Genomic DNA, 24,244 nt, shown 5'->3' on the forward strand with positions numbered 1-24,244 from the left:
TAAGTTGTAAATTAATTTATTTCTATTTACACGCTTAAAAGCTTCTATTATATATGACCTTGCAGTTCTACTTGTATGCAGAAAGTTTCAGCCTTTGAGGTTTTAATTTAAATACGTTTGGAAAAAGAAATATTATTATGAACTATTAGTCATCTAACTCTAAGGCCTATAACCATCACCAATGGAACCAAAATTTACGCGAGAGAAATTAAGAAAAATTTGCTGATTATTGGTATAATACTTTTAACAAATTTATCTAATTTACAATCTCGGCTTAAACGGTAATTAGCAATATTTTTAATGTATAAATTATATAATCATATCATAGTTTAATTACACAAGATTAATACTAATAAACATTATATAAAATATATATATATATAAACATGAAAATATCGTTTTTATAACTTTAATAAGTTGTAAATTAAAGTCTAGTATATATCTCTACGTGGCAGGTACACAAAAGTATGCGCTTTAGGCGTTTGCATAAACTCTAAAAACATCAAATTAAACATAGATAAATTTTAAATTTAATAAATAATATGTAACATATTAATATTGCTACATAATATTACCGATTTGCAGATTTAATATTATGTAAAATATAAAATTAAACAGTATCTATTAACGAATATACATCAATATCACTATCGCTATTTGTGTGATTGATTACTTATATATTTTTACATTACTAAAATAATATAAGACAATTATAGTTTAGATCTGTCATCTTGAAATATATGACAGACGAAAATATTGTTAATACCTTTTTGGTAAGACATCTTCATATCTACATTATTTACAAGAACTACTTGCATTACTGTAATAATTTATTCGTTAATATTTTCACATTAAATTCATTATCTAGAGCAGTGAAAATGATTGATTTAAATAAATTTTAAGTTATTTTAATAAAATGAACGGCACAAAATAATTATTCAATATATTAAATCTGTTAAAAATAAACGTATCAATATGAGTATGAATATATTTTAGTATAGCTTGCTATTATTACTAGACTTAATATTTTAAAACAATATTGCACTTCCGGCCTCTAATGCTCACAAATAATTACTAACTACAGGAAAACTATATTAAAAAAACAATCTTAAAGAACTATCAACTCCCGCTTTGATTAAATTTTTAAGTATACATTAAGCCGATAAACAGTATCTCTAAATTACACCCGATTAACGAACTTGCAATTGGCATCCCGTGTTAACAGAATTTTTCTTACAATAACTATATATATCTATTATCATAAATACTGGCCTTGGTCTTACTGCTAGAAAGAAGAAATACAAAAAGCTGGCCTTACAAAACAATAAGAAATATTTTTATCAAAAGAGGAGGAATCGCGAAGTACACAATCTAGCTACGTAACAAGGCTGCTTCTTTTATTTCCGGTTGGAGGAAGAACCGTAACAAAACTTTCCGTTTCGCTATCACTGGCGCTACAGTTGGTCCTCTCAGAATTTCTACTCTCGTTTCTCATTCCAAACGTTTGCAAATAGGAATTTTTCGAGCACAGACCCAGCCCCGAATCCGCGCTTTTAGATAAGTTGGAAATATTCGACAGCCTCCGGAAGTTGCCAAAGAAGACGCTATCGGTACCGATACTCTCAGCACCACTCTCACTGGCACCGTCACAAACGGATTCCGTCTCATCGGTTTCCGAAACGCTGCTCACCTCGTGCCTCAGAAGTTGCTTGTTCGACCCATTACTATCCGTGCTACTCAGATATCCACTATCCTCAATTTTATGCAATTTTCTGTTCTCCTGCCCCACACTCGAGATACAATTTCTCTGCAAATGTTTCAAGCAGGACGAGCGATCGAACTCCGCCCTAAGCTTTTTGTTACCCTCGAAACGTCCCTTTTTATCATCCCTCGAATGGAACATCGAATACGCTCGAGTAGTCTCATCAACAGTCACCAAGCTTCTCTCTTGTCTCGACCCATTACTCCGATTCTCTTCTTTCACATTAACGCGTTCATAGTTTGCATCGCTCGACGAATTCTTCGAGGTGTTTTTCGCGCAAGAGACACAAATCTGTCCGGTATCAGCCAACAACGTCTCGTTGTTATTTCCGTTCTGGAACGGGGAGTTTGTCAGGTTCAGCAGGAATTCGTTGTTATTCCTCGACAGCTTGTCGTCCCTACGAACGCTCTTCAGTCTCCTCTGTGCGATTTGGAGTTTGCAAGGACATATTCTAGGCAAGGCGGTGGTCCCTACGCCGAAGCTCGATTCGTGGACAGGAGAGACGCTGCTGGTCGTAGGGTCACCCGCTTCGACAGAACTCCTGTCCGGATCGTTTTTTGCCCGCGAATCGACAGTTTCGACGCGCCTCGGAGGTTTCGGTCTCTGATAAATGTCCTCGGCCGGTGGCATGGGCACCACATCCGGTCTGTTGCTGGGGTGCCTCTGTCTTTTCGCCTGTTTACTATCGGGCGTCAGATACTTCGATTTCTCCCACGACGAGCTCTTCTCGTTGTTCGATGTTAACGAGTTATCCAGTGGACTAGAATCGTTCACACTTGCTTTCAGCCTGGCCTCGTATATCTCCCGGAGGCTGCCATAACCGTGTTGAGTGGCTGTAGCGCAATTGTTCGCCAGATCCTCGTCCCGGAAGCTCCCTTTGCTCTTCAGGAGGATCTGGCCTGGTCTCTCCAGGGAGTCCACGTACACCTCGTTGACGAATTCCCTCTCGTAGTGAACGTCCCCGTTTATCCTCAATTTCATTGGTTTCCTGTCCAACGTGTCTGGCTCGTACTCGGATTCATCCTGCTTTATGTAATTCTCCGGCGAGTCTTGCACCTTGATCGTGAGATGACCTGGGTTCTCAGGCTCGTACTGGATTTCCGGTCCAGAGTCGTCGCTATTGGCTGGACTGGCGTACCCATCGTTCACGTAGACCTCGCTCACCAACGAATAGCTCTCTGTTCTCTGGGACGAGAGCAGCTCTGGTAAATTGTTGTAGTAGTTCTTCTTCAGTACTTGTTTGTTCAGCCGGGACATCGTCATTTGACCAGTTTTTGCGTTGATAATGGCATTCTGTATGGTTAATTCTTCATCCATCGGCAGAGCAGTGGACAAGGATGGACTGGAATGGTCGGTTGATTCTGGAGAAGTCGACGATTTCCTGATAAATTTCGATCGTTCCAAACTATCAACTTCGTAATCCATCACCTTCGGTTGGTCCACGGACTTGGTGTCCACCATTTCTCGAATTACTGCGTCCATTATACGTTTGGCTGGAGTTTTTGTCGCTGGAAGCTCGTTTATCATATCCGGAAGCTCCTTCTTCGGAGGAGCAGCTGGTGCCTTCTTCTTCAATCTCTTCTTCGCCAGGTTTTCACCGTGAGTTTTTGTGTTATTATCCAAATTCTTATCAGGAATTTTACCGTTCTCGTTGATTTTTTTAACGTTTCTGGAAACTCCCAGCTCAGCTGTCTCCTCCATTTGCTGGATAAACGAATTCTCGATGGCTTTTCTAATTTTCGCGTTAATCGTGTCGTTTCCTGTGTTGTTGTTCGACAAACGATCTTTTCTAGTCAAATAATAGCGGTCGTAGTTGGTCTCTTCGAACATGGATTTGGTGGACCTACCGGAAACGCTGTATTTATCCTCGTTTTCAAGAATCTCGCTTCTCGCAGCGTTCCCGAAAGTCCTCAGGGTTGGTTTGTTGTCCCTCCAGGAGGACATGGGTCTGTTTCTGGAGTTTGATGCTTCAAGGTCGTTGAAGTCACGCCTAGCAATTTCTCGTAGGTACTCCAGGGTCCTGGTGAAACTTGGTAGGTTATTCGGGGAGTTCCCGACGATGACTTCCGGTTCTTTCCAGCGTCTCTGCGACGGTTTTACATCTTCCAGCCAGGCACGAACTTTGCTCTCGCCAGGACTCGTCTGGTCACTGTCCACTGGAAGAACTGGAAGACTCCGCAGTGCCTCGCTACATCCTGGACATCCGGTGCAACGCTGAGATCTCTTGGTCCTCCCCGCACCGGAAGTCTCTATGAAATTTCCCAATCGCTGCTGCTTGCTCGTAGATCCGCAACGTTCTGATCCACTCTCTTCTTCCGGAATGCCTACCAAAATCGATCATAATCATTAAATTCAACCTTTCTTCTTCCACAATCAATTTTCTTTTGCTTTACAAAAATGCTAAGTGTATACTTACCAATAAGGGTAGGAACAAATCGTTTTGCCGCCATTTTGTGTTTGGCGATAGAAATAACTTCCCGAATCTTGAGCAAGAATTCGATTGCTGCTGGAGGTGGTGCCTAGAAAAATACCGGGCTGTTTTGAGATTACCCTGTTTCACGATTTATCCCAGATTTCTAACCTCCTTCCAGATCCTTATGGCCACAGCCTGAAGAATTTCTAAAGATGTTACTCACCAGTAAAAGTTGCCTATCGAAGTAAGCTGGGTTGAAGTACAACTTTCTTCTTTGGGTACCAGGAAGTACCGGTACGTCCTGTTGATGTTGACTGTCAGCCGTTTCCACCACTCGGACATCTTCCTCGGGGAGTCGCTCTCCCAGTATCGATCCTGATCCAAAAGCACCTTCGGAATGCTCCGGATAAAGACAACGAGGATGTATTATAGCTGACGTTACCTGCAATAATTCATAATTCATCTAAAATAAAATAATCGTCTAGTTTCCTACAACTGCTTCAATTTATAAAGGGGTTAAACGAAGAAAAAAGAACGCAAAAAGTTGGAAGATTGCGCGAAAGTGGAATAAATGAATTTAGCATCGTGGAACTGTTATAACGGCGGCGTGGCGAGTGCAATGCAGTAATTGGATAAATAGTGAAGCGTATCACGGTTCTCGAAGACACAAACGAGGTGTTGCCCACTCCCATAAGGACAATTAAATTCATTAGCGTCGAAACTGTCGCGAATCATTAAATCCGCTAGAAAATACTACGATTGTCGTCCAACAAGAATTTTCAGTCAGCGAATTCCATAGATGCTTTTCGGCTCTATTAAACACGTAGCTTAATCGCTAATTCTTTTCAGAGCACAAGAGACTAAACAATATAACATGCAATTGGATTTTCTAAATCCTAAGCAATTTTATTTACGCGATTCTAGATTTTGTATTGCTGTATACTTACATTCTCGAAACCTTGTTCACCGTCGCTTTGAGGTAGTTCGTCTCCAATGTCACTCTCGGTCAAACCGCTGTTGGTGTCACTTTCGAAATGTCTCGAGGCTGCCAGTAAGGGATTGTTCTTCACAAATCCGTTCCCGTCTCTTCCTCCCGTTATCGCGATCTCGGCATCCTCCAGTGATTTTCTTTTCGATCTCCGACTCTGCAGGTACAAGGACACGCTCGCTACGTAAATTACAGCTAATAAAATCGAAGAAAGTCCAATAACGGTGTATTCCGTGTTGGAGAGACCTTGAGCAACTTGAGGGGTAGTGGCGAACGTCACCTCTCGGGTATCTGAGATAAAAATTGTTAGATCATAAAAAAAATATTTTTTTGAGATCAAGATTCAATAAAGAAATTGAAATTTGTGTAATTACTGCTCTTGGATGGAGAACCAGCCACCCTGAAGGCAACGCAAGGAGTGAAGACTGCGGGATTGCTCGATTCTGGCGAGGCATCCCTGCATACTAATTTTGCTATCACTACTCGACCCTCTGTAGCATCCCTTAACCCTGTATCCCCGATCCACTGTAATTATTTGTCATTATTGTCATTTGCATGTTTCTATAAGAAATGTTAATTTTTATGTTTAATTTCTACCACGTACCTGAAGGAACGTTCTACCTTCGTCCCGAAATAATCTGAAGGGAGGCTCAGCCTCCGAAAGATTTCTAAGCTCGAGCCATCCGGATTTTCCCAGCTGCTGGGCACCGGCGATTCCGCAGACTGGGGTGATAACACCCTCGAATCGAATCTCTGCATGAGGGTAAATAATTTGACCTCGTTGAGGCAGAAATACGTAAGGCACTCTTTCGACATTTTCCGAACTGCTAACGAATCCAGCCACGTTGCACTCTGCAAGTTGTAAAATATATTACTTACTTTCTTTCCGAGTTTCTACCGAAAGATTGACTGATCAAATAAATTCAATCTGTGTCATTATAATGATTAATTGATTTTTCCTTCATGACGGATTCGCGTATGAATTGACTGAAATTTCGAGGAATATAAATTAAAGCGTTTCTCGAGATATTAAAGCTGCCGTCTCGTGTGCAATCGCATATCCATCTTTACCATGAATACGATATATGAGACAGCTTGTAATTTGGAGAAAAATATATACGTGCGCAACCGGTTTCTTTTTGCTCATTTGAATAAATTACGAATACCTCTAAATGGCTCAGTTTAAAAAAAAGACGCGCGGAGAAAAGTTTTCGACGGTGCACGAAGGTGGAATATGATGTGTATTTTCTGGTTGATATTGATGTAACTCGAGTAGGGATAACACGGAGCCATATATATATTGCAAATTTAATTTTTTTTATGAATTAGAATTCAAATCATTTTTATACATTTTTATTTTTCACTCCTAGATAAATATCTATTTATTAAATTAATTACTGGCTCCCCCGATAAAATTGTATAATAATTCCTAATGAAAGGATAGCGATGATATTCTGTTTGTAGATAAAGTAAATAGATTGTGAGTATTATACAAGAATCAAATGATGGTAAGGGTAAATGAGATGAAGAATTTGATGTACCGAGTATACGTGGAGGTACATCCTGGAAGTGTACAATGATGCCGGCAGAAGATTACTGCAAGAGAGCAAAAACGTTTTCTTATTAAGCCTCTAATCAACAGCATTGCCTCTTCCGGAATCCTCTCGGCAAGCCACCTCGAAGACGAATTTTATTCCAGTAGCCGTATTCTTCGCTAATAAATTATTTTCCAAAATGAAAATCTCTATCTCACTAATCCACTTATATTAATATATAATAATGATAGATCTTCGCTAACTGAAATTTATTATATAATTATTATACTAAACAATACAATAGAATTGATATTTCTTAGTTATATAATAAGATATAATTTTCACAACGCGGAAACGAACTTTCCCAGCTGCTCGAAATGCATTTTTCATCAAAGGAAACCTATATACAGAAAGGGAATTGTAACGCAATCGTATACGCTTGCCTGGTTTTGCCTCCGAATGAATTCTATAGCATTAAACATACGCAATATAATATCGGTCATTCGAAGTATAAATTATTATAGAAAATTAAATTTTTGACAGCATTTTCTTTTTGGCAAATGTATACAGAGTATACTCGCCTTTGCGTTGTAAATCGGTGAAAGAAGATTGGATAAATAGCAAGAGGATTGGGATTCGCGATGGTGGCTCGGATAGCCACTGAATGATTAACGAGTAGCGATCCGACGCGGAGGAAAAAGTCACGTGCCGATCCGGCACGTGAACTTTGGCCCTGTTCGGTGACGACGGGTCTCCGGCCCAGACGCTCACCGTCCGGTTCTTCAGGAATAACTGATACAACTTGCTGTTTACCACTAGCATCGATAATTAATTGCTACCAGCTATCAGTCAAGGATAAAAGTACCTTTTCAATGTCAGACACTCGCTTTCTACAATTTCACGCGTTTCTCGAGTCTTGGATACCTCCGAGAGCTGACTAATAGTTTTCTAATATCCCTCAAACTCGCAAACAACACACAGTAACACTTTGAATCCATTAATCTGCCTGTGCATTAGATTTTAGGGGGGATTTGCTACTCTTATCACGAAATAATGTAAAGTTTCTGTACTGGCACAAATTCATGCTTAATACGTGGCTACGAGTGATCATTAAAGCTCCGGTGTAAGAAATCGTTTTACTCTCGTGTCGGCCAAGCTCGGCTCTATGATGAAGGGCTGAATTTTCTGCTGCGGATACGTGACTTTCAGGAATTAGCTGCTTTTAATTCGGGTCATCTAATATTCATCGAAATAATTATACCAGGAAGAGCCAAGTGTATACGAATGGAGTGTGTCGGTTGGTTTGTTTCTTTGCTTTAATTACGCACCTTGTATATATGATATATAGCTAATTATATAATTGTTTACATGTGCATTTTACACTGTACACGACTTATGATTTTTATTGTAAATAAATATAGTTATAATATCGAGCGTTACTAAATAAAAATGATATAATTTTATCGTTAGGTTATAAATAACGATAATGAATAATTAATAAATATCAATTAACGGTTCACCTACGAAAGCTAATGAGAAGAGTTAGCAAGGTTATAGCGATAAGCACTAACAATTTACCGTGTCGTAGATCACAGCTGTATCTTCAAGTTCTGTCACGTGCTTACATTTGCACGTTTATCATATTAACACTTTAGCATCACAACAGCTTTCACTTTTCATCGTGCAGCAGCAAGAAACACAAAGACAAAAATAATCGCTTTATCTGATAAATATAAAGCAACAATAATTGATCGTCTCAGACTCGTCGTAGTTATTTTCTCGATAAATCTTGTAAAAGGGTTTTATTATTTACAAAGTTTTTCAAGCGAGAACTGATGCTCGAGTTGAATCGAGGGAAAGAACTTGAAGAAACGATAAATCGGAGAGGGTCTGCAGGCAGCACTAGATTTTCTAGTTGTTTTGCACTGCAACGAGCGTGAAGACATTACCCACGCTAATGATTCCGTAATTAAATGTTACGGAGCAGATGTCGTAATTCCGTAGGTTCACCGGAGGCGTCATGCCTGTTTTTCTTCGGCGATCCGAGCCATCATCATCGCTTACACCGGCGCATAAAATCTCAAACGCGTCAAACTTATAACGCACACCAACCACGTGTCTACCTGTTTGCGCGTGTGTGTGTGTGTGTGTGTGTATACAGCCAATTACGTACTCCATAAGCTCAAACGCTAAACTTTTCACGTTTATCCAGAACTATCTCCATTTACAACTACTCTACCATGATTTTAAATCAATGTAAATTATACATGTAAACGAGTGGAAACTTTTCTTTGCCTAACATAGGAAAAACAGAGTCTTGGGTTTGTTCTAATTTGAAATTTCTTTGCTTTTACATTGTAATTTGGACATTGCTGTACTTTATTGTATATATATATATATATATGTTTATAAACGTTTAATGTACGTGTATTTGGCAAAGGCACTTTCGCGAGGAGCTGTAGCTTTTTCTGGAAGTATGGTAACCATTTATGTACTTGTTTACGTGGTCAAGTATCGGTGTATCAACTTGCCCAGTTACACTTGTTCACTCGCAGTGTTTGTATAGGTGTGTTTATTAAAGTTTTTGTAACGTAGAGGTATCTTTGTAAATTTATCAATATTTTCGCACTTTTCAAGTATGCGCAATTTTCGTGTAGCTATATATAGGAATATACTTGTTCGCTTAGAAATATTTCATATAAACTCGTGCTCCGTGGTGTATCCAGGTAAGGATACTAATTACAACTCTCAAGAGGGTCTCTCTGGTGATATTAATGGCCGATGATTGTCATTTAGGTGCCTCTGCCACGTGACATGACCACCGACCATCTGCCGGAGCTCTCTTACAGCAAAAACCGAAGCAAGAAATATTTACGAGCTGTCGCACCTTCAATCTTACTACAATCTGCTCCTTTTTGCTCCCTCGTTCCCCCCGGACTCCTTACTCCCCCCCACTATTGATACCGTGTCATCTTCAATCTCTCCCCAAAAGGATCCACCGTTACGGTGAAATAAATTATGAAAATTACTTGTAAATTATTCGACAATATTACTATTATGGAGATAACAAAGAAATCTCTAAAAATATGCTTTCAGAGTTTTTTTCAAATATTTTACATAAACTACGAATTATTCTCGTTTCATCTTAAATTGAAATCCTTCTTATCCTTATCCTGCAAATGTTTAAGAAGCTTCGGTGTCCGATTATAATTATCGTGATTCGCCATTACGTGTTTTAATCTTGCCAGATACGTAGCTTTGATGCGCGAGTAATTTATTACGGTTCGTTGAGGATTTTCCGCTTTCAACGATTTTGAAGCTTCGATGTTCGATTTAGAGGTCATTATAGATCGTATAGCTGAGAATCAGATTCTTCTATTGTGTTCGAAGTTGAGTGGACAAAATTGCTGAAGTTCAAGGATAATTTATACGACATTAGGGGTTTCCTCTGATGGAAATTAGTTTGATTGGCACACGTTTGATGCAATCCAAGACAATCAGAATTTCAAACGTGACATTGTTCCTAGGGAACGCTGTCCGGATCACGTGTTTAAATTACGAGAATTGTTATCAGTGCGAATAATAATAACGTTTCAAAGAATGGATTTGCTTCATCCACTGATCGAGTTTGACCACGTCCCTATCTATTTTATCAAATAACTATCAATTTTGCCAACTGATGACATCATGCATTATCGATTTGCTCAAGATGGTCGATTATTGTTTCGTTCATGCGTGACTTGAAACGAAGACTCGTCTAACATCGTCCACCACGAAGACTCAAGAGCAACTCTGGTGATATTACAGAAAATTTGACTGGTCGATTAATCAAGAGTTTAAAATTTTTATATCGAGGAAGAAAATTTATAATGATTTGTATACAATTATTTATAGCAGACTTGATAGTCGATTAAAATTTTCAAGGTAATTGAAATCGCATGCACTACCACTGGTTATCCTAGGATTTGTTTTATGTATAAAGGTGGATCATCATAAAACTGAAATCGACAAGATCAGACACGATGCTGATCGAGTCTCCAGCCCCGTTCCACTTTCTCCGGATTTCACTCGGTTCCATCGGGAGTTTGCTCATCGTTTGACCTCTGCTCTTCCACGTATAAGCTGCAAACACCTGCGTACGAGATTTCCTCCACTTTAGCCCCAAGGTCAATGCAAACTTCCATTTGAAGCATCGCTATCCCATTTCTCGCTCAACCCACCAGCAATTGGCCACTGGAGGCGAACCGTTTCAGTAATGATGCAATCACGAATCCCAGATGTTATACATACGTGTCCGCTAAACTTCATTTTCCTCTTAATGGAAGTTTCAACTCACTCGAACCGCGGAATCGTAATAAATCTTCTCAATTTTAAATCACATTTCGCCTTCAAAATGTAACACTGCAATAATCTTCAGTACCGTACAGTCATAACGTTTTTTCAATTATCATTGCTGTGGGAATTTTGTCAGGTTTTTGCATGTATGTGCATTGCTTGTTTAATTACTGGATGGACTAGCGATTAGTCGGTTGAAACTGGAAGGTTCGAACGTGTAACGGCGATAAGGAAGACCCGGATGTGGTTTTCATGGGTCTTCGGAGGAAGAGAGAGAGAGAGAGATAATGTCCCAATCTGGTTGAAAGAAACATTATGCAAGACAACTTCGTGTACCGCTCGGACCTTTAATCCCAACTCACGCATCGACGTTTCCCATCGAACTTTATGCGCAGTTAACGCGAACGCGCGCGAATTACTCCGTGCACCTGAGAAGAATTGAGAATAATGGCCCCAATGCTCGTGCATAGGCCAGTGCTGAAAGGTCAATTTGGCCTGCAAAGATTCAAAGCTCCGACTTCATTTCAGCTAATCATCAGAATTACTATATTCGCTGGAAGAATTTCTTTGCTTCAATGATGAATAAATTAACAGAGAAAACTTTAATCAAGTAATATAACAAATTAGTAACTTATTAAGACATTGTTGCTTTTATCAAGAATTTTGTTCTCCATTTTTTTTCCAAAATCTCATTAACTATGAGAAATGCCTATGGGTAAACCTTTCCTCTTCAGGGCTGCTCGTACCAAGTGTACGAACGGCAAGTCTCATTCTCATTCGGCACGTGCTGCTCCAACCCGTTCCTGACCTTCCGCGTGACCTTCGGACCTTGAAGATCATCCGGAATCATCAACTTTCGTGATCGCCGAACGAGATGGAGCCTACGTGACCTTCAAAAATCTTTTCTCTTTTCATACCTCTCTGATCTTTCAATCTTCGACACTCAATTGTTATCCCCACTTCCGTTTTATCCGCATCAGTTAACGGTTAAGTATATCTCGATAACTTTATACTCCCTTCTGTGAAACCGAATATATCAATTTTCTCGTGATCATAAAACACTTTTCGGTCTGGATGTTCTCGTTTGCTCGTGGGTAAACGAGACGAATAAACGTATATGCGAACAAATTTCAATTGCACGATATATTTTTAATGCATTCGGCGCGAAGTGCACGGCGAAAACAGGCACGACTGATAAGACCCTCTCCTAACGACATTTTAAGTATACCGTATTAAATTGCCATCTGCTATATGCGGTGTAAGTACGCCCAAGTCAGTAAAAGTTAGCAGTCATCGCTCAATTGAGCTGGAAAACGAATTATTAGCCTCTCCTGTGAAATAAGTTATTGCGAATTAGCTTGTATTCCAGGTCGACTTTCCATTTAGTTCACAGTGATCAGGCTCGAGTGCTCCAAAGTTTAACACGCAGATCTAATTAATGTATTTAAATTCGATTCAAGCTTTAACCTACAAATAAGCTGCCAATGAAAAGGCTTCTGCCAAAGATGGTCTTCCGGATAAATTAATTGTCGTTAGGAATAAATTCCTATGTCGCTTTAACGAAGAAAATTTAATCAATGCTGGTACAGAAAAGGTGAAATTAATGAGGGACATTAAAGGATTAACGAGATGGAAATCATTGGGCAGAAAATTTCATTTTACCCGCGTGATTTTAATTTGCCCAATAGAGTTTACTATGGATTAGGGATTCGCTCGATCGAGGTGTCACGCTGGTAAATTAATATTAGTAGCCATAGGGTACAAAGTGAAGGTTCTCTCGAATGTGCTTAAGATTGTCCGCGCTCCTCGTATCATTTTATTTTGACCCTTTTCTCTCCTTACGCGCGCTGCGTATACGTGTACATGCTTACTCGAGTGATTTATTAATAGGCTCGTAAATAATAAATTATATCGTGACACGCGTAAAACACGCGACAGCTCATTACCTGATGGGTCGATTTTCGACTCTCCTAAACGTTTCGTTACTCCAACTTTGATTTCCTCGAACGAACCCTCTCTCTCTCTCTCTCTCTCTCTCTCTCTCTTCTCAATTAAATATTATAATTTAAATTGAGGAGGAAGATTTTTTTTAATCACGCTTGTATAATTTTTAAAATATCTCGTTAATGATAACGTTAACAAAATACTGTTCGAATAAATTGGAGGCCATTTTTTTTACGATGAGTAAGTACAGATTGATCAACAGTTTGTGGAATGTTGGCAAACTATTCTTCGAGATAACAAATAAGAAACGACGCATTGGTATAGACGAGAAAGTCCATTGAAATCGGAAAAAGCAATGTTGGTTCATGGAGAGCATTGCACCTGGAAGTAGAAATAGAAAAACAAGAGTGGGGTGATGAAGGGTAGGAGGGATGAGAGAAAAAAAGGAAGATTGCATTGTGCATGAGCGATTTACGATCATGCTGCACCAGAAGACTACTCGAACAGCTGGAGCAATCATTTGCAATGACGCGGTTCGATTGAAAATGACCTACACAAGCTCGGTCACCCATCCGCCAACTACAAAATACCTCGGACTCTTCGAATCGCTTTTCTCACACTGCGGATCGACAAAAACTCTCTTCCGAATAAAAAAATCTAGCAAAATCCTTCGATCCATTACATTCCTCGATCATTTTTACGCAACGACTAAAACCAACTGAAAGAAAGTTACAATTCGTCCATTCGACTCGTCGAATTGGAAAATTGCTTTTTCCAAGCTATAAATTTTCCAGACTGCAAACATTCATGGCGAGTCTTATTTAAAGCGTGCGTTAAAAGGTGTCAAAATTGTGGGAGAAAGACGGAAAGATTGTACGTTATAATAACGGGCTTATTATTTAAAGGCTTGAAATGATGAAGTATATAAGAAGTCGAGTGGAGGATTTAAAAAGAGAGAAATTACAAAATTGCACGTTAGAAAGATGTTATCTCCGCGAGCGAGGTGTACGTTGCGGGCCGTGTTATTTGACTACCCGCTACTTTCCTTCTGACACTTAACGTCTTTCTTATTTTTAAACCTCTGGCGAATTTGAATCTACGATTGATCTCGAAAGGAAAGATACTTATCACAATAGTGTGCGGCAAGATTTATAATACGTATAAAACTTTTTCAATACCACCTATCAATTCACTTCTGAAACATCCCAAACACCATTCCCATCCTAACTTCGTTATAATTACGGAGAATTTGGTCAGGAGCCAAAGATTCACCTCGAAAATTGATAATTCAGCGATGAGAGACACGTACGCGAAGATTATATCGATCGTCGACGAAGAAATCGGACGATAATCAATATTACCTCATTAAGGCTAAAGAGTTTCGTGTGATTATACTTCGCTTCTACTTGCTTTTTTCTCGCTCGCGTGCAATTTTATTATAATACGAAGTTTTATCGATGGAGAAATTTCAAGCCACGTTATTTTATTATTCGTGCCAGTGGGGTGTGTTCTCTCGCACTTTGTACGTGAGAATATCACTGTACGCAGAACTATGGGTAGCAATTTGAATTGGTAATTGCGGTGTAATTGGTGGCTTTAGAGAGTTTTGCGAGTGTACATATGAGATGAGTATCGATTGGAAGGCATTTTGAAGAAATTATCGAGAGGCTAAGTGAAAAAATCAGACGATCCTACGATACGAAATAGGAGCAACGGTCTGCGAATTATCGACATTCCGAGGCCGTTTAATCGCTTCTGAATCCGGTGAGCAAATATTAATTCAGGCTGATTGCAGTTTCGCGAGTACGAATGACTCGATCCAGTGTGGTACGATGGGGGAATTTAGGCAATCAGGCGGAGAAAGCGGAAGGGGAAAAATGGAGTTTTTCGTGATCAGGCCACCGGTACCTTTCATCATGAACGATTCTTGAAATGCGAGATGGTAGCGGTGCAACAGGATGCGGCTGGCATTAACCACCAATTATCAGATATCCCGTAACTACCCGCAAAGTATCCTGTAACTACCTGCGAAGAACACATACGCCCACAGCTACTCCCAAATATTTCCTCCTGCTGTTACCGTGCGTGTGCACGTCAAAATCCATTTCGCTTGTATCACCGAGAACTCAATGGCTGCTAATCAAAGCGATACTTCAAATCAATCGTACTGCCAATTTCTCCCTCGTGTCTCGTCTCTTCGTCCCTTCGAAAGCTGCTGGCAATTTACGAAGCGGTATATATATATATATATATATTGAAAGCCATCCTGCTGGGTATATGCTATATGGCAATTTATTTTACATATTTTTTAAATCAGTCGTTATAATTATACGCGAAATATACATGCTTCGTGGCAGTGGAGAAACGTCTATCATTACGCACGATAAAGAGAACTTAACGAGGGCCAAAGAAACGTAGAGAGTTTGAGAAAACCGGTACTCTTATTTGCTATTAAACCTTATTAAATCGTTAATAAGGAGCGCCGATCCTTTGTGGTGTGCTTGGACGAGTTTCGGCCGAATTTCGGGACGCAGAGTCCTTTTTTCCAGAGGAATTCTGATGGTACTTACCGTGGATATCGTTGACGCAAATATGCAAATCCTCGCGAAACACGGGTAATCCAGGATTACACTGGCAAGTGCAGGAGTCGTTCGATGCCACGAGTCCTGCCGTCGATGGACTTCGGGAGTACAGGCTTGCGGTTCCACTGCTCAGTACCATACAGGCGTTCGTGCAAGGACCTATGCAAATTCACCATTTTAATCCCTCGAATCTCGTAAAAATCCTCAACCTCTGAATTTTCCTTGTACGATCGTGAAATTTCTCTGTAGCAGTTATTTCTTTATTATACGCAGGACTACATTACGTATATATATATATATATATATATATATATATATAAGGCGTGTCCAGTGTTAAAATTCTTTGAACCAAGGGGGATTAAGAATTTACAAAACTTGCAGAGGTAATTTGTCACTCTAAAGTGGCGTACGTTGAAGGATGAATTTGGTTGACGAATCTTACGTTGAAATTGAATCAGTCATTGACCGAAGTTGAAGAATGGCTGCTGGGTTCTTGGTGTGTATAAGGAGGAGGTAAATATATACGTAAATAAGTACGCGCGATCGAGCAAGGACAAGCAGGCAGCAGGACAGCTGTCAAACCGTTACATCGTAATTTCACGACAAATCCGTTACGAGTCTTTTTTTTCGCGTAATTCTGTCACGGCTCCTTACGAATTCACGGGTGAAACACGAACGATGCGTAAATTCTTGTTTCACTTTGCGCGAGACCACCGGAAGCCCTTGCGAATTATTGTTGAAGAAAAACGCAGGGGACTCACCTTGGATGATAAAAATATCTCCATCGGAGTACCTACTGACGGAAATCTCCTGGCAAGTGACAGTCTTTGAAAGTTGCAAGCAGCCCAGCAGTAGAAAACCTAGCAGACGCATCTTCCCCTCAGCATTCTGAAACAAACGAAACCTTCGCTCGTGAATAAACTAGTAAATCTCTCTCGTGTCACTTAAATATATAAGCATGATGAATAGAACAAAAAAGTATCTTTATTATCGCTGGAGAATATCAAATTTACGATGAGCAAAGTTAAATGTATTCAAAACTGATGAAAACAGAAAACGATATCTTCATACTTGAGCAAATGCCTGAATACCATTAGTGATATAATATAACAGCGAAATAGCAGTGAATTTATTAGTTGCGGTGGTAGAGTTGAAATTTTTATGACCCGTGTCTATGGGCCATTATTCTCATAAATCAAAATAACCTTTGCGGAGTCTGGGTCGAGGAAAAGTGTAAAACTGGGCAAAAAGGCCTCGGTAACATTTCTCTGAATAAATTTCAAATTACTGAAAAATGCTTGCGATCCATCAGTATATACCTTGTTATGTTTTCTTCTAGTTGTAAAAATAACGATGGGAAATATTTCTCGACGGAGGATCGCTGGCGTGTATCGTGCGTGAGAGTCTCGATGAGGGAATTTAGCCATAGGAATGGGACACGTCGTGCGACCCTCTCCCGTACCTGCGGTTTGCTCGATTTTCACGGGTGGCCACGCTGCAAGTTTTTTACACCAAGGAGAGAAAAAAGAAGACACCGCGGAAGTGCTGGTCTTGGGTAACGCGTGTCCATTTTGTAATCCAGCACGCGTGAGCGTGAAAGACAAGTTTTCGCTTCAGCTAGCATAATCGTATATGAAACAGCTATGCGTTCCTTGGTAAATTCATAACGCGTCCCGATCTGTCCGAGGATCACCGATACTTCCCAACGGTTTCGATACTTACGATATAAGCGAACGCTTTATCGACCAACCAAACTACCAATTTTCTCGCGTAGGAAAAAAATCAACAACCCGATGGAGCATCGTACAAGGGACAAACGGGACCGTTTCGCGTGAAAAATCCATCGGCTGTGATCATACTGCTCTTTTCTTCAGAAATCTATCATTTTTCCAACGCAGCCTAGGTTAGTAAGCGAGTCGTGACTCGAAATGACCGCCGATGATACTTTTGCTTGATTTTTGTCGTCCCAACTGTTTCGCATAATTGCCGAGACTCTTCGTTTTCTTAATAAATCGGCGCAACATCTGGATTAACGAGTGAGTTTGAGAATATGATTTAAATCGGGATGGAGGACTTTAAAGGACTCGTCGCAGGATGGGACGAGAGGGAAATGACATTGTGGAATCTCGATAGGAGGCTAATTAACAGTGGCGCCGCGGAAGATTTCAATGGAGCCCCCGGTCCTTCGAGGAGATTATTGTGCCAAATGAGCCGTTCGTTAATTATTTCCTGGACGAGTAATTACCGAAGGATTCGCGGAACGAGCGAATATTTTCAATCCACGCTCGTCGCTCCTCTATTTATAGACGTTTTGATTTCTGAGCTTGGCTCTGCGAGCAGCAGCCAACGAATGACGAGGGTTCTCCAAAGTCTTCAGCGTTAAAGTGGAAGAACACCAGATGGTCCGAGAAAATCGTATCGGTTGGAGCTGAACGAACGGCCGTGAAATGAAAATTTTAATTTTACTGGTATATCCACACATCGGTGCAGGTATAGAAATTAATACAACTTTCGTGATTAATCTCATTCAGTGATTTGAATGCCGAGTCAAAACGCTTATTCATCTATTACAGGAGTATATTTTTAATGAATAATGATCGTGAGTTATAGTATTGCAATACCAATGCCTGAGACTTTTTTCTACTTTGACCGAGGGTTACTTTTTCTCAGATGGAGTGCAGTGAGGAACTGGTTTGAGAATGAGGAACTGTTTAGGGACGCGTGCTGCGATGACGAGTGGCCCGAAGAAACTCGAAGAATTCTGCAGTGTTTGCATGATGATGGAGAGATGAGATGATGCGTGTAGAACCTTACAGGTGCAGAGGAACGGTTCTGATCGTACGTGATTCATTGCACGCGATATTCTTGCAATTTTGTCATTCACCATAGACTATAGCTGCTTTCGTCAAAAGTTTTCTCAACAATGAAATCTTTCTCTTGCAAATTAACGAGGCAACGATCAATACCCGTTGATTATAGGAGATTGAACAAATTAATTAAGATTCTTAAATTAATTAAATTTTCATCCCAGGTGCAACATCGTAATGTGGTAGTTGTTGCGTTGATCGCGATACTCTCGGAGTGAGATCATTTATCAACGTGGCACAATCGTTGCTCGATGTAACAAAAGAAAAATATTCTTACAAAGCGGTAGTCTTGTGTTTATAATAATTAAAATTTTAACAATATCGCTAGAAAATGAATCGTGGCACAATGAACACGTTGGCTCTGATGAATCATTAAATTCGTAAATGAGATATCCCTATTTATTGGCGATTCGTCAGGCTCCCGTGAATCATCTAATAAGATTGAAAATTTAATTTCCATATACTAGTCTTATAGCACGCTTAGGAATTACCCTGAAGCATCGATTGGCAAATTTCGCTCGCTAAGTATATTATCGCCAGCTGACATATTTATTGGATAACATCACGTTTCAGCCGAAACCTTCGTCTAACGAGCCCTTTATAACGGCTCGGCTTTAATAATTTATTAATCGTATAAGTTATACAGAAATTGCAGCCTACCAGAAACTCTCGTATACAGGTTAACGTATTTTTACAAAGTCCGTACCGTTAGTTATAACTAAAATCGCTTGAAATTGAACGATTCTAATCCAAAATATAACCATAAAATTTTAAATTCGAACATTATTTAGTTTAATGTGCATTGAGTCAAGTATCATTCATATTTATATGAAGTTGTCTCGCTTGTTTCATTGGTACAATTAATTATAAAATGCTAAAGATGATAGTCGTATATGTCTAAAATATTTTCATGATGAAATACACAAGTATCTTCCTGAGTTAGATATCTGGCATAGAATTAGCAAAGTATAATTACTTTGGCAAAAATTAGGAAACTTCGTACGGATTGGAATGGATTTGGTCAGAAATAATTTTGAAGAACGATACGGTGATAGAGAAAGACTATTTGAGTACTTAACAGGGAAATTTAAAGGTTAGAGTAAATTCGATGAAACTGAATCAAGATTGCTCTCGGTTTTACAAGTGTATCGTAAAATTAGAATGGTCAGCGTGTAATTTCGTTGAAAGTGACTTTCCGCTTGGTATTTGCAGTATTTATGGTGTTTACGACAGATGGAAACCCGAGACGGAATCAATTACACGTTTATTGAGATAAGTGGAACTGCTTCTCTCATGCAAGATCAACCACCCTCGGCAAATTCTTAACGGCACTCTTTTTACTTGCCGCCACATTAGATTATTTTGCAGCTTCTTACATCTTTATTCATTATAGGGAAAAAATCGACAATAATAATAATCATCGAAGCGTAACTTTTACAACGTTATACTATTGTATTTTTACATGTTGATCGTCAGCGATAAGAGAAATAATTAAAAGAACAAGTTTACGAGAGAATACTTAATAACTGGAGGCTGGAAGCTTATAAACGTGAAAGGGGAGCGTACTTTAAGAAAAAAACGAGCAAAAGTTTAACCCGCCAATAGGCGCGTGCTTTTTTTTTACGTAGATAGGCGCGTGGGGTGCCACGGACACCCCATTTGTTTTTCGTTATTAGACGTAAAATATTTACAAATACAGATTTATTTTTCAATAAATATCATCTATGCGAAGTTCCCTTTGGTATACAATAGCAATTGCATTTCTTTACATTATTTGTATTAATTAAACGCTAATATTTTTAAGTGACTGCACAAATTTTTCGCTACGTTACCAATAGATTTCTATTTTTGGGGTGTTCTGAACACCCCGCGCGCCCATTGCCGGGTTAAAAGGTAAAGCAAAATATATCGCTGCTTACTAATGAAGTGCTCTCGTACATTACCTCCTGGTCACTTTATTTGCTGTAAAAAGTTAAATATTGCTAATTATTGGCGTAATTTCCACTTGCGAGTGCTGCCGAACGCTCGAGGCAACTGTGCATCCTTCTATAGAAAATATAACCATGGATTCCAAGTCACGTTGAAAGAATTTCAAGCAATTCGAAGTTTGAAAAACGAAGGGATTTGGAGAACCGAGCGAGCGTAACGAACAAGCTTTTCCTACAGTTGTATATCCAGTTGATAAAACTTTCATTTGGGCGGCTTTCTACTCAAACGAAAAATCTAATCACTCTTTTTACCACTGAGGATAAATCATAAGGAATTATATAAAAACTAGAAAGTTTCGTAAATGTCGTTATTAAAAAATCGTTTTGGAGGTTTTGGGAGATCGACTGCTGCAAAGGTGATAATTGTATGAGAAAATTTCGATGGGTTTATCTTCTTCTGATCGGCTGAAATTAAACGGAAGGGAACTCGCGTTTACCATAATTACGAGCGAACAATTATGCACTTTAATTATGTATCCCGCCTTATTCTCTTCTCGCCTGATCGGTACTTCGGTAGCTATCGTGTCATTAACTTTTTTTCCTTCATTTTCTCACTTTTATTTCAACTCTTCGGAAACGATGATGGCGAGCTGCGAGTATCAGCCTACTTAAGTTACCTTTAACACCTAAAAGACTCATTTTGCTCGATCCTCGATCGATAGAACATCAAAGAGGATGATGATTGCCATGCGAGAATTTCTCAGAAATCGTCATCTCGTATATAGTACGTATAGCAACGCCCTGTATAGACTAAAATTGTGTCTCGTGTGAAAGAGCAATTATAAAAGTGCAATAATTGATAATACGTATAATTTTGCCTCGATAACAGATTGGAAACGGCTATATAATTTTGGTAAATTAATTTTTTTTGGCTATAAAGGATACCAGGTCCCTGTAACATCTTAAGGGTCTCGTCATCAAACTCCGGACATTATGGAGCACTAAAACCACGAAATTTCAATATATATCTGAAGGTATTCAATCATAAAACGTAATTTTCGATGTTTGAAATTTTAATTAAGATACAAGATCTTGGATTATATAAGCCTTTCTTTATGAGGAAGAAATTAACTCTTTAAAAAGTATATTTAAAATGTTAGTTTGATAGAAAGGTCAGACAAAAATGGTAATTAATTTAATACACCTCTATAATTTCAATTTAGGTAAACTGATATTTTTGGAGGTACTAAGGCTCGTCTCCTAAGGTTAGGATTACATTGAGTAGGAGCTAAGTGGATTTTTATTGTTGAAATAATTTGGTGTGACGATGAAACGTATTTGACACCTCCTTCCGGAGGCACATCTCAAAAATTACAGTGCATGCATGAAGAAACGTGAAAGGTGGTCCAATAAACCTTTCCCCCAGCCCCTCTCAGTCAATCTCAGCATATTTTCCCCCTGACATTTGTACACGTACACACAGGAAGATTTCTCGAACGAAGCCAAAACCGTGACTAAAAGATCCTAATCTAGAAATTATAATATTAATATCAATCACACGGTTCATCTTTTTTATCAATCCAAACCTCCCACTCATTTGCATGATGACGACGAGTGACTTATATATATGCTGTACATATGAAAATCATTTAACGTTGTATTTTATCCCTCGAAGTAGTATAATAATAAATTTTTCCAATACACAACAGCTTTAACGAAATCCATTAAGGCGTTTTATCTACAATTTGGGATTGTCATAGAATGGAGTGTTTCGAGTATTAATAGCATTAGGATGCTTCGCCACGTCTTTGGTATCTTGACCGCATCCCAACGAATGTGGTAGGTGGCTCTGAGTATCTTTAATACGTCGGTAAGTATCTTACGTGACTTCACACGGTCATTCAGCCGAGTAGAAAATTCCAGCTTCCGTAAAGTGTAGTTTATGGTGTCGGCTTGTAGCTTGATAAGCGTCTGCTTGGAAATTGGTCGAACCGTTTTAGCTGAGAGACTCCGGCGATAAATAACACGCGAGTTTTGTTAATGCAATGCAAAAAGCAGTACGCGTGTATGATTTAGGTAAACCGAATATTTTCGGAGGACGAAGAACCAATGGTGGTATATAAACAGCGGCTAATAATGAGTTTAACTCGTTCGAATTACCTTCCATCGCACTCTGGGTTACGAATTTATGATACAATTACACAAATTACATCAGCTTCAAAAAAATATCCAACCAGATATCCCACTTTGCGTGGTATGAAAGTGCGAAAATTTCTTTTTAGCTCTCTCCCCGAGGTGAATTTCATATTTTAATCGAAAAAATAACGCGAGAGAAATGACATTTCTAATAATTTATTAAGTATCCTTTATAGTTCATAATTGTCAGATTTAGATTACTGATATTTAATTAATATGATAGTTATCGTCGTATATTCCTAAATATTCTCAACCAACTGTCACGAATTATCGAGATTGATAAATATATTATAAAGCTATCAATATAAGTGTGCTTGAATTGAGCCATTATAAACTCGTAAAAACGCTGTAAGTGTCCAATCGTCAAATATAAGGGAAATGAAGCGCTCGGGCATTAAGGATTCTATTATCAGATCGTAAAAAAATAGTAAACGTCCAGTCGTTTTGGAAATATAATCAATAGCTCAGACACTAGAATATTAAGCGTTCCATACGTGTCATATGCCGCTTCCAGCAGGTGGGCAGTGTCGTAATAAAATGTTTAAGTTAACTGTCTGATCCATTATACTGCTGCACGTTGAATGTTTTAACCCCAACACATGTAGCATAATTATAAAAAATATCAAATTAAATTGGAAAATAAATTAGACTCTTTCGACAATCATCGAGAAAAGAAGAAAATTGCACTTCACTGGATACCAATAAACTTCGAATATTCGTTGACCTTGAATAATCCCAACGAATCGGAAAACTGATCATTCGTATGCTTTGCTGAAACTGAGCTGATTTCTACGTTCGATCGAACGAGTAACTTTTACTAAAAAATTTCAATTATAATACAAAGTCGGTTCTGTCTACTAAATTGATAATTGAATCGAAAAAAGCAACAGTTGATTTCTCGAGGGTTTTTCCAAAGTCCCTGGAGGATCGTAGAGTATATATATATATATATAAAGTGTGTTGTATTAATGGCAGCTGGACCGAGAGCGAGGATTACCAATTAGTCAGGGAGACCCAGGCACTCTCGTATGGGCCATACGTTAGAGTCGATTGGTACGGTGGGCCCGATCGATGGGTGTTCCCTTCACGGAATCACAAAATTACGAGAGTTATAAGCGCATCAAGGAATAAACAAGTAAGAATGTTGTCTCGGGGCTAAACGTCCAGTGGAGGCTTTTGTGCTTTGCTTTTACCGCTCGCCTAAATACGTCACAAATATCACCAGCCTTTTTCGGTATCCACGATCACCGTTATATAATCCCACAACTTATTACGGTCATTACGATCTCCCAGCTCGAACAGTTTTAATTGAACACATAGATTTTGATCAAGCAGTTCCTTGCATGTTTATCGAAGCAACCTTCGTAGTTTTATCGCGTTAGGAACGAGTCTCTGTAAGAGCACACAACTATTGAAACGCGAGTGGAATGGTTCAGTCTCAATCTCATTTTTCATCCAGACTCCATTAATCTGACTCGAGGGACTCTACGGGGATCCTAAAGTGCCCATTGAATCGATCGCCTAAATAGTCGCGTAATGTCGTCGCTTGGAACGTGCTCGTTTTGGTGCTGTTCTGCGTGGACACAAAATTGACAAGTCAAACATTTTGCTAATCCCCGTTATGGGGATCGTTAGAATGCTATTTTTTAACGTTATAACATATTTTTTCAAATCTGAATCTATTTACTTTGGTT

General features: G+C 39.1%; 1 protein-coding gene across 1 annotated transcript; it reads right to left on the minus strand.

Moving 5' to 3' along the window:
- Window positions 1-78: 78 nt before the first annotated feature.
- Window positions 79-16,432, minus strand: sha (shavenoid). Its single transcript, XM_066728631.1, has 9 exons — window positions 16,321-16,432; window positions 15,548-15,718; window positions 5,768-6,015; window positions 5,538-5,688; window positions 5,123-5,454; window positions 4,399-4,617; window positions 4,179-4,281; window positions 2,225-4,086; window positions 79-2,053 (listed from the first exon to the last, which is right to left on the minus strand). The coding sequence occupies exons 1-9, from the start codon at window positions 16,430-16,432 to the stop codon at window positions 1,376-1,378; spliced, it is 3,876 nt and encodes a 1,291-aa protein (XP_066584728.1). The 3' UTR covers window positions 79-1,375.
- Between the last annotated feature and the right edge of the window lie 7,812 nt (window positions 16,433-24,244).

The sequence above is a fragment of the Prorops nasuta genome, unplaced genomic scaffold (assembly GCF_024137725.1).
Source record: "Prorops nasuta isolate Cenicafe-Biocafe unplaced genomic scaffold, Cenicafe_Pnas_1.2 PNAS00006, whole genome shotgun sequence".
Lineage (NCBI taxonomy): Eukaryota > Metazoa > Arthropoda > Insecta > Hymenoptera > Bethylidae > Prorops > Prorops nasuta.

Bases quoted from the DNA above. Each gene is read 5' to 3' on its own strand.
- sha (XM_066728631.1), bottom strand. From the start codon at position 16,432: ATGCGTCTGCTAGGTTTTCTACTGCTGGGCTGCTTGCAACTTTCAAAG. The intron at 15,719-16,320 runs GTGAGTCCCCTG...GAATTTGCATAG, and splicing joins AGATATTTTTATCATCCAAG to GTCCTTGCACGAACGCCTGT. The intron at 4,282-4,398 runs GTGAGTAACATC...GTATTTTTCTAG, and splicing joins TCGATAGGCAACTTTTACTG to GCACCACCTCCAGCAGCAAT.